This window comes from Cryptomeria japonica, chromosome 9, assembly GCF_030272615.1.
Source record: "Cryptomeria japonica chromosome 9, Sugi_1.0, whole genome shotgun sequence".
Classification (NCBI taxonomy): Eukaryota; Viridiplantae; Streptophyta; class Pinopsida; order Cupressales; family Cupressaceae; genus Cryptomeria; species Cryptomeria japonica.
In genome coordinates, this window is record NC_081413.1 from 121,691,152 (window position 1) to 121,702,860 (window position 11,709).

The 11,709-nt window shown below is 35.5% G+C and overlaps 1 protein-coding gene across 1 annotated transcript; it reads left to right on the forward strand.

Moving 5' to 3' along the window:
• The first annotated feature begins 7,852 nt into the window (after window positions 1–7,852).
• Window positions 7,853–8,668, forward strand: LOC131858302 (uncharacterized). The gene has a single exon (XM_059211501.1). It carries the CDS (start codon window positions 7,853–7,855, stop codon window positions 8,666–8,668), a length of 816 nt encoding a protein of 271 aa, XP_059067484.1.
• The last annotated feature ends 3,041 nt before the right edge of the window (window positions 8,669–11,709 follow it).

The window sequence follows — 11,709 nt, forward strand, 5'->3', positions numbered from 1 at the left end:
ATTTTATGTTAAAAGAGGGGTATTGGGAACTTTTAGAACCAAAAGGTTTCTTTATTTTTATTTTATTTTTTGAAAATTTAAAATTTGACAAAATTTGAAGCTAACGAAGTTTCATAATTTTTTCTAGTTTTTGGTAAACTTCGGAAAAAAAAGTTGATTGGTGAAAGCACTACAATTTTTAGCCTAGACCAGCTCTAGGTGAGGCTACAAATGGGGGGCCTCATCCCTGGCATTAAAACTCGACCATCCTCCTTCTCTTTGGCAAGAACACTTGGCCATCTGATTCTCCTATTGTCTCTCCTCCACAACCAACACGTCCCCTTCCTCCTACACGTCCACTTTATATCTCCTACCACTAGCAACACATACAACATTAACACTCGACCGTCCTCCTTCTCCTTGGTATTAACACCCTCCACCACCAACACATCCTCCTCCTCATTCCACCTTATATCTCCTACCACTAGTAACACATCCACAATGATAGCCCATAATTGGCCTAAACACCGTGTGAGCCAAATAAGGATTTGAACCTTGGGTGCACCATTAACAATGCAACCACTTAACCATCACACTACAAGATGGACCCAATAAAATTAGAAAATTGAAAAAAAGAATTTAAGATGAATTATGATAGATTACTACGTGGAAACAAAGGTATATTTTGTAGTTTTTGAAAAGAGATCCATTTGGATCGCGTGTTGTGAGAATAAATGATTGATGTGAAATGATGTGAAAATGGAAAATTGTGTATTATTGTTTTTATGCCACATTTGTTGGTGAATGTGATGGTCCTTAGACATAGATACTAGAGAAGGTTATGGGAGTGGCTCCCATTATGAACCTGACCCAAAGTGTTTGTGTGCAATAATCATGTGCAAGGGTTGATTAATCAAGTGATAACTAATTAAACATGGGTAATTAATTAACCAATATAATGGTTGCCCCTTGCATGCCATGAGTGATTGTAAAGGGTGGGGATGACTTGAGAAGACAAACCTTCTCTCTAGGAGTGTGTTACTTATATGATTGAGAATCCTTGTTCGTATGAAAGGGTGCTCGGTTCCATTTGATAGCTATTCTTTGTGTTTCATAATGACACTCCCTAATTATCTCTCTAGTATTTAGTCCTAATGTAGTTTGAGTAGGACACAAAATATATTGTTTATTTCATAATGGTGATGACTCCATTTTTGCATTCTTGAATGTCATGTACTCTTTGTGCTTAGATGTGCGTATGCCTTTTCCCTTTGTGTCTTGCATGTGTGAGTGTTTGGTTATGTGTCATTGTTGATCTTACCTGATGATGATGTATTTATTTCCTTTATCGGTGAGTGTGCCCAATGCGAGTGTTTTATTTTGGTCCATTGTCTTAAAGCTTAACAAGAAATTGTACTTTTCCTTTAATGTTGTTGATAACTTATTTACACGATGTGTATGAGTGTGTATTCTCGTGTATGGAATGTGTATAAGACCTATCCCTATGTGTTTGATGTGTGTGTTCTTGTGGCCAGTGTGACCGTCTCTTAGCATGGTGGGAGTGGATCTTTTGATTCCACAAGGTTGGGTGGTATGGAAACCATCGTTGGGGATGGAGGAACATGGATGAAGACTAAAGAGGTTACTATCATTGGTAATAATGTATTTATGTTTCATTATCTTATTTGGATGGATATTAAGTCCTCATGAAATGCAATTTGTTTAATATCATTCATTGGACCTCTTTATTGAGATGGTATGTATTTGGATGGACATGTTAGTGATTGGATTAGATTGTGTGACTCGAGGTTGGAACCAGGCATGGTTGTATAATTCTTTTATCAAATTGCTTTTATGATTTATGGTAAAAGTGGTAAAATGAAAACAGGTACATGTATCCTGAGTTTAAAATGAAACTCTATGTTGCATCAGTAAATCTTACTTGAGCCTTGTAATCATAGTCAAAGTTGTACAAAATTCTAAGTGTTTCGAGATTCTTTGGTTGGTCTTTCACCTTGTGGTATTTTTAAAGTCTATGAGAAAGGAAAGGCTTAACCTAAAACCCCAATCATCAATAGCCTCTTCTTTCTCACAAAAATTGTTTAAGGTTGTCAAGCATTGAATGTTAAGTTTTTTCCCTATTGTTAAGGTTATCTTGTGATATGAGGAAAGGCTCATTTCGGTCCCCAACTCCCAAAGTATAACCTTTGGGCCTTCTTCTTCATTAGTTATCAAACATTGGGCATCAAGCTTATAACCTTTTAGTTTGGTCAACTGGTGAGATGAGTAAGCCATAACCTTGATCCTTGGAGTGTTCCTTAAAGGCATTTTTTAGTTGAGTTTATTGAGCATTAGGTTTTCACCTTACAAACTTTCATCCTTCTACCTACTTTGTCATGAGTAGGGGGTAAGTGATAAGCCCAATTACTAACCCCCGAGTCTTCTTGTGGTTATTCTAGAGGATTGGTCCTCGAGCCTCAAAGCTTCTTTTTTTATGGATTTTATTGTTTCATGCAGGAGATAAGGAGAACATGAAACTCCCTGACATTCAAAGCTAGACATAGTCTAGAGGGAGTGAGGCCTCCAAATTAGGAAACCTCTTGTGTAAGTTGGCCTTTTGTTGAAGGTTGTGTTGGTCTTCTTGAGGGGACTAGTGATGCCAACATTCCTCGTCATACTCGTTGTCTCAGAAATTGATAGTGTCTTCATCTACTTGAGATGTGTTGACCTTTAGATAACCATCATTTGTGTTGGTTTTTTAGAATGCTAATGTTTTAAAGTGTGCATTGGTATGAATTGGAGGTTGATGATTCCCTCATCCTATAATTGTATGCTTTCATAGGAAAATGTGGTTGTGGGTTTATAACGATCATCTTTTAGGTGATGTTCATTCTCTCTTGTAGGTTCATCATGGTGGTTTTACATTGTGACAATTCAATTTTTTTGTTGGTGTCACCCGATGTATGCAATGGTGAGGTTGTTCTAGTTGTTCTTACATTTATGTCACAATGTTCCATATGACACTTTTGTGAACTTTTCAATGCAAGTGCGACCTATTGTTTTTGTAATTTTGATGTTGTTGTTGTTTCAAAAAAATCATTCCATCAAGTTTTGCCTTGGTCCTTGAGACGAGGCAATACAAATTCATCGTAGAAAATAGGTGCACTAAGTGGTTAATATATATTGATAGGAATTTGTTGTGGTTTAGAAGTAATTCCTATTCCTGTAAAGTTGGTTATATATTATGCATGTTTTGTGATGCTCGATATAATTCAATTTTAGTTTGGCTATCACCTTGTTGATGGAAAACTATTTGTTAACAATGATAGTGAATTGTTTCCATAGGAAATTGGAATTTAAATGTGATGTGTAGATAGGCTTGTTCATGATAGGTGATAGTCATGCCAAGCCACCTTCAAGAATAATAGATGTTTCATTGGAGCATATTTTTTGTTGGTGGGGAAAAGATTCACGCAATCTACTATCTATTTGCAATATTAACTTTGGCCCTATGAAGCTCATCACAACATAAGTAGGTGTTTCACATGCTTTGCATTTTCTTAAAATATTGTTAGTGATTCCCCCTTTAACAGTTGCATTTATTTTATTGGAATCCTAAGGGTTGAATATATGTTTGAGGCATGTACTCTAAATAGAATTATTCCTATAGGAGAAACAACAAGGAGTGGGTTATGTTTGCTTTATGTTAAACTATAAAGTGCATTCCTAATGTAATGGATTGGATAGGATTTTAGTGTACTTATTATTTCTAGAATGATCATATGGAAGGGTTGGTTCAAGGAATTTCTTTACATTTCTCTTTAATAATGTAGTGTCGTAGATTATCATTGAGCCAATTTACACCTCATGTGTGTGCCCCTACTTTATCTTGTCTCCCCCTCGTCTCCTATTTGGGTTTCTTTGGTGCCTTAACTCTAGTTTTGTGCCATGTACACCCGCCAATTGATCCTCTGGAGCTATGTCCTTCTCCTTGGGGCTAATTTAAGGTCCCCTCAATTGGACCTAGTTTTTAAGTGGAGGATAGGACCTATTACTCTAGTGTTGTAAGGAAGTTAAGTAGTGAAACAACTTCCTACACTAACCTTGAGAGGAGGGTAATGCAAAAACTTTTACAGATCATTACAACAGTTACAGAAATAAACATAATATCATCCATACCACAATACAATGATTTGCATGGGGAAAACCCTTTCAGGAGAAAAAACCCCACAATCCAAAAGCATCTCAATATATTATTTAGAAATCAATAAAAAAATTTAATATACTTGCAAAACAAGATCTTCACAGGAGTACCACTAATCAGAGATTCAGAGGTAACTCAGTAGCCATATGACTCTTACACACAACCTCTATCTCATGCACCTCATATATAGGAGATGCAATACAAGAAAAAATCAAATGGTATTACAAAACCATGGGCTAAAACCACCCAACAAAGTAGAGCCAACATTATCTTCATTCTAGATGCCTTATGACGTGTCAAAACACACATCAACACACGCTCCTCCCTTTTTACAACTCATTTATGTGTTTGATGCATTTTATATTTCCTATTTTGAGAGTCCAAACTTTCGAAGGCCATAACTTGCGAATCGGGTGCTCGGTTGTCGAATTGTTTGATGCATTGGAAAGCTCGTGAAGTACTATATCACTTTGTTAATTGCTATGTCTATTACACCCACTTTTTAGGTCATATCAAACAGTCTAAATTCCTCAAAATTAATTTTAAACCTTTCATCGCAGCCTCCAAAAATCGAAACTTTAATATCTTCAAAACTAGCTATGATCTTGCGGTGAAAATTTACCAGCATGCTTATCTAACCAATCCATAGCTTTGGGGATAATTTCGCACCATTTCATGCTAATTTTTTTTTACTATAAATAGTAACCTCATGTAATTACAAGGTTGAGACACCATTTTCCCAACAAGTGAGAAATGAAATTGGTGCCTCTATATGACTGTTGGATGTCATCCTAGTCGGTAAGTAGATCTAAGGTCTCATATATAAAGACATTAATTGATTCAATTCAATCCTAAGACTCCAAGCGATCAATCTAGCATTCAAGCATTGAAGTGTTCATCATCAAGCATTTCCAGAGATCTTCAAGGCTGCATTTCCTTCATTCAATCATTGTGGAGCAAATTGCATCATTCACATGCAAGCATGTGTGCATGATTAGGGTTTTGGCATGTTCATGTCATTTCATACAACATATGTGGTTACATTCAAGAAGCAAAACATCATTATTAGTCATTGCAGATTTGAGGTATATATTTTTGTTGTTTATTTTAGTATTTATTTCATTCAAGATTAATTCCTAAACTGGGGTTTGACTTAGGCAAACCCCTATTCCCAACCTATTTCCTTTCTCTAGTGTGCGTAGGAACAAGCACGGAGCTACGATCTTCAGAATTGGCTTTATTTATAATGACAAATCGATCTCATATTGAAGTGTGAAATGTGTGAAGGACCAGAGTGACCATCACTACGGTCCTTGTTGGAAAAATCCATATATTTGCTAGTTTTCATCATTTCACTCGTCAGACTTGTGGTGGACCTAGCTCCTTGTGATTCAACGAAAATGTTAACCGCTGGATGGATTTCGCCTTTTCCCAATCAAAATTTTCTATTGACCTAACTCTTGTGCAAAATTGCGAAATGTTACTATGACTAAGTGTCGACCCCACTTCATGTTTTCCACGCAACTGAAATTCATTGGCTTGTTGCGGTTGAGTTGGCTACATGCGGGTCCCCTTTCTTCTATAAGCTCAAACTATTTTTGTCATTTCACGATCAAAAGTTCGCTCAACTTTTGAACCTTTGTGAAATTGTGAAAAGGGTTATGTCAGTGGGACTTTTTGTTGTTTCGTCAAGATATAAACGTTGAATAGTCAAGTGTTGGCAAAACCACAAAAGTGAAATGTTTTTTGCCATTTTGCATGGTGCTCTAACATAAAAAGTTAACTGGCCACGAAACAACGAAAAGAGAAATGTGTCCGTGGAGTAAACAAAAGATGTTGCGATGAGGGTTTAATGGCGGTTTTCGCCATTTCTCGACGGTGACCGCCAAAGATAGTAAACTACTTGTGAAACGAAGATAAATGCTAAGTGTTTTCGCTGGGTCATGGGTCAAACCTTCCTGTTGACCTGACCCATTGCAAAACCACAAAAGACTTAAAGTTTTCTCCATTTCATGGAGATGACTACCAAAGGGTTTTAGCCACTAGAGAATAAACAAAAAGGGTTTTAGGTCGTTATGACCTTTAAACCTCTTAGCGATACAACCCTACTTGTGGGTTCTGACCATTTGAGGTGATTTTGACACCACGTTTTCATACCAATAGACGCAATAGTCCATGTGGGTAGTTGACCTAGGTTGACCAAATGATAGAGACGAAAAATCAATGATGTGGAACATGCAAAACAAATGAAAGTCAATATTTTTTAGAAATAGTGGACATAAATGAGGTAATATTAATGGCGACCATGTTGTAGTTTGTTTTTGTGGCTCGAGGAAGGATATCAAGTCTCATTGGGTAGATGAAGATTACTAAAGTTAGTGATCTGTATGTAGAGGATGATCAGAAGACATTAAGGAAGTATTTAGTGAGTGTTGCCAATCTAAAATAGAGAATCAAATCTTTTGTTGTTGTGATCCCTCAAAAAAACATAATTATTTTTAAATTCCATTTTGGAGGGAAAATCTTATATATACAAAGATGACCAAATGAAGAAGTAGTTGATGAGATTTGACAGTGGTAGATGAGGTAGCTGAGTTGGCAGAGGCAGACAAGTGGATGGTGATCAAAAATAGAGAAGGGTATTCAAATGTGATGTGTTGTTGAAGGAAAGAGATTATAGATCGTTCAGTTGCAAAGAGTGAAACAAAGAGCATTGAAAAGAGACAAAGTAATCAACTAATTAGTAAAGAAGAGAGGAGAGAAGCATCACAAGAAAAGATTGAAGACAATTAGAGGACAAAGACGTGAAGGTAGAGAATAAACTTCAGAAGGGCAACATCTCAGAAGTGCAGTAAGTTCATAAGGGTTACAAAACTCATTTGTAACAAGGAATTCCATTGTATTGTAAAAATAATTGAATCATCGAATAGCTCTAAGTGGGTGCTCAGAGCAGGGGTAGGTGCTCCTTTGAGTAGGTGTTCATAAAATCAAGGGTTACTGCTCCTTTGGGTAGGTGCCCATAAACTTCAAAGATTGGTGCTCCTTTGGTTGATGCCCAAAAGTATTGTAATCAAACATTTCATTGTGTGGCTGGATTGGAGCAGTAGACTCTCGAATCTATTCTCATCTAGGTTTTTCCCACATTGGGTTTTCCTCGTAAATCTTTGTGTTATGTGATTTGTTTTGTATGTGTGAATGCTCCTAATTTATTTGTATTATCATTTGTGTTTGCACTGTTCGATTTGAAATTTTAGAATATCACTTATTCCCCCCCTCTCAGTGATCACTTGTGTTTTTCAATTGGTATCAGAGCCAAGTTCCCCTATAGAAAATATTTCTCTAGCTTGGGTAGGTCATGATTAGTGATCACTATGGCTACAAATGAATCCACCTCTGCTAAAGTTCCTATGTTTGATGACACCAATTATGCCTTTTGGAGTAGAATAATGGAAACATACTTTTCTTCTCTTGGATTTGATATTTGGATGTCTCTCAAAAATGGATATATAGTCCTTGCCACTCCTCCTACCAACCCTGATGCTAAGAAGGAATATGAGAACAATACAAAAACAAAGCATGCCATTCTTAGTGGAATATTAGACACTGAGTTTGTCAAATTCATGCACTGCACATCAGCCGAAGAAACATGGGATAAGTTGCAACAAATATATGGTGAAGGAGGCCAAACTTAAAAATATTAGAGCTCAATTTGAAGGTCTGAAAATGAAAGAGGAAGAGAAAATAGTTGATTATCTACAAAGGATAGATGAAATTGTCAATGCAATAAGAGGTCTTGGAGAATACACTTTAGATGAAGTCATAGTAAAAAAGGTACTAAGATCACTTACATCTAAGTATGACACTAAGGTCTCTTGTATTGAAGAAGCTAAAGATTTAAAGACTTTCTCCATGGATGAGCTATTTGGTTCCTTATCAACTTATGAAATGAGAACAGTGAGTGGTGAAACTTCAGAGAGAGAGGTTGCCTTCAATACTACGAAGAAAGGGAAGGAGGTAGATAATAGTGCAAAAGAAGATGACTCGGACACTATTGAAGCTAACTTTGTCAGGAAGCTCAAGAAAGGCTCAGGGAAATACAAAGGTAAACTTCAATTCAAATGTTTCAGTTGTGGTAAGATTGGACATTTTGCTACTAAATGTCCCTATGGAGAAAAGGGAGATGATGCAAATCAAAATGTGAAGAGCTATGGTAAAGAAAAGGTGACAAAATCTTTTAAACCAAGGAGAAGAAATTTTAGAAGGGAGAGCAACCTTTGCACAATTGAAAATGATGCCACTAATGAAGAGAGTGTCTCTAATGAGCGTTGTAGTGAGGATGAAAGAGAAGTCAACCTGCTTATGGTACGAGAGGAATTGGATAAAGAACATATGACAAGTGATGATGAAGAGGAAGTTGAAGCTGAGGTAGATCTTGAAGGCGAACTTGTGAGTGTACTTGAAGAACTTAGAAAAGTGAGGAAATAATACAAAATGTGTATGGATGTTGCTACTGAGGAACAAGAGCGATTGAACAAGTGTCTTGAGGAGTCTGAGCAAAACATAATTATAGATCTAAGAACATGAATGGAAGAAGCCAAGAGAATGCTTGAAGTGACCAAATTAGATTTGGAGGCTAAAGAAAAGGAATGTCATAAATTGGAATAAGAAATTGTGACTCAAAAAAGAGCTTGAGAGATGCAATGATTAGCTGAAGGTGAGAATCAAGTATGAGGGTGACACCAACTCATTGGATAAGATGTTAAACAAGCAAAAACACTCCAAGGATACCGAAGGTGTTGGATATGATGTTGATCAATGTTCTACAAATAAGGACTCGTCAAGCAAAGAAATACACTTCACCTCTTCAAGTGAAAATGGTAAAGTACAAAGTTTCACTATCAGCAAGCCCATTGAGAAGAAGACATATGTTGCTGCTACAGAGAGAAAACATGTTGATCCAAAAAGAAAAACCAAAGTGTATGATGGAGGATTATTAAAGGTCAAGGACACAAGGAAGAGCTCAAAAAGACCGAATTATGCTGCTCCAAGGAGACCAATGAGGAACAACTTCAACAATGATTGGTATGTAACTCAATTCCATGGCTGCTATAACAAATGTAATACTTATGGTCATAAAATTGCAGAATGTAGGATTATGCATAGGCCTCCTCCTAGTTAGGAAAGTAGAAATACTTATGTTGTTCTTAGATATGTTAATGTCATTTGCTATCATTGTAATGGGGTTGGTCATAGAAGTCACGAGTGTAGGAGAAAGTCCTTTCAGTCATATAGCAGTCCTCCCAGTTCATCTTTCAATAAAAATGTAAGATGTTATTATTGACAAAACCTTGGTCATATTGCCAAACACTACAAACTAAGAACTATCAAACATAAAAACATAGTTGCAGCTGAACCAAAAGCTACATCAAATCAAATTAATACAGCAGAGAAGAGAAAATAACACAAACAAATATGGATAAAAAAGAAGAATGATCAAAGGGAATCAGGTCTAATAGTTCAAACAACCCTGCATGCTGAAAGGAAAAATCTTTGGGTTCTTGACAATGGTTGTTCCAATCATATGACTGGAGATAAGAAGAAATTCACTAAGCTTGAGGATTGGAATGGAGGCTCAGTGAGGTTTGGAGACAATTCTTCCATTAAGATAAAAGGTAAAGGTACATTGAATGTAGATGGTAAGCTAAAAGCTCACAATATGTATTATGTGTAAGGACTAAAACATAACCTACTAAGTGTGAGCCAAATGTGTGATAAAGGATATAGCTTTACTTTTGACTCAAAAAGGGTGTAAAATCATAAAAGAGAGCAATGACCAATTAGTTGCAGAGGGAAAAAAAACAGATGGAAATGTATATAATTTGAAGGAATGTGTTGAATCTTAGTGTAGGATGAGTCAAGTTGATGAGAGTTGGTTGTGGCATAGAAGGTTAGGTCACATAAATTTTGACAACCTTTCAAGGTGAGCAAGAAAAGTTATGTAAGACACATACCTTAGATTATTAAGCTAGCAAGCACTTTTTGTGATGAGTGTCAAAGAGGAAAGCAAACCAAAGTGAGTTTCAAGACCAAAGAGGGGTGAACTCACAATGTTGGTTCCCACTTTTTCGTACATCCTAATTTTTGTTGAAATCATACATTTTTTATAAAATATAATGATTTAAGCTTTAAGAGGTCCCATTTGAAGTAATTCATTGTAGAGAGTTAGATAAAAGGCTCTTAGATCAAAATTTCTTGGATAGAAGCTCTCTACTTCTATATCACACTTGCAATGGAGTCTCATTTGCATCTATCAAATGCTGATAAAAAACAATTTTACATTAGCTTTTGGGGGGTCAAATGAATTCATCTAGAAGTTTTATTTTTTTAAGTATTTAGCCCTTATTATAATCTTTCCAAATAGTATAATTTTTAATATAATTAATTTCATTAATATATTTTTATTTTATTTCTTATGAATGTAGGGTTTTCACCGAACATGAACTTCTTTGTTCAATGCTTATAGAAAAATAGTAAACATCACCCAAAAAAAATTGGAAAATATTTATGTACTAGGTATTGAAGTCTCTTTCCAACAAAACTAAATAAATTGATTTTCATTATATATACAACAAGTTATGTAATATCAAATGCACATATGTCAAAATTACAGTTAAATCGACTTCAAATCTTAGTAAAATATGAAATATTCAAGATAATGTTACAAAACCAATTTCAAACACTAGATATGGATGTTAAAAAACCAAATTTGAAAGAATCACATTCATATCTATTATAGAAAAAATATTATGCTATACAGAGTGAATATCGCTCTTTAAAAATGTTTTTTTTTTAGAACAACTAGTTTTCGAGGGAGATAGAAAAATGCAAGCAAATTGATTTCAAAAATTATCCAAAAATTATTTTTAGAATCTACATAAAAAATGACACAAATCACTAGTTCACATCATCTACAAATTCCTTACGGTTTAGAAGTAATAGGTGTCTGAATCAGAAGTTTTTTTTGAAAATGAATACTGCAGTGGCAAAGTTGGCAAAAAAGTTTAACCCACTATTGCTGGGTTCACCCAGAGTACTCTAATACAAGGCGTTTAGAACTTGTACATATAGATTTGTGTGGTCCAACTAGGACAAGAGCTCTCAATGGTGAGAAGTATTTTATGCTACTCATTGATAATTTCTCAAGGATGACATGGGTCACTTTCTTGCAAGACAAGTCACAAGCCTTTGAAAGGTTTAAGATATTCAAGAAGATGGTTGAAAAAGAAAGTGGATATAAACTAAAATTTATAAGATTAGACCAAAGGGGATAGTTCTCTTCAAATTAATTTGAGGAATATTGTGAAAGGCATGGAATTAGAAGGCAATATTCAGCCCGCAAAACACCACAACAAAATGGTGTAGTAGAAATGAAAAATAGGATTGTCAAGGAGATGGCAAGAACTATGTTAAATGAATCTAATATGTTTGATGTATATTGGAAAGAGGCAACACATACAATTGTATAT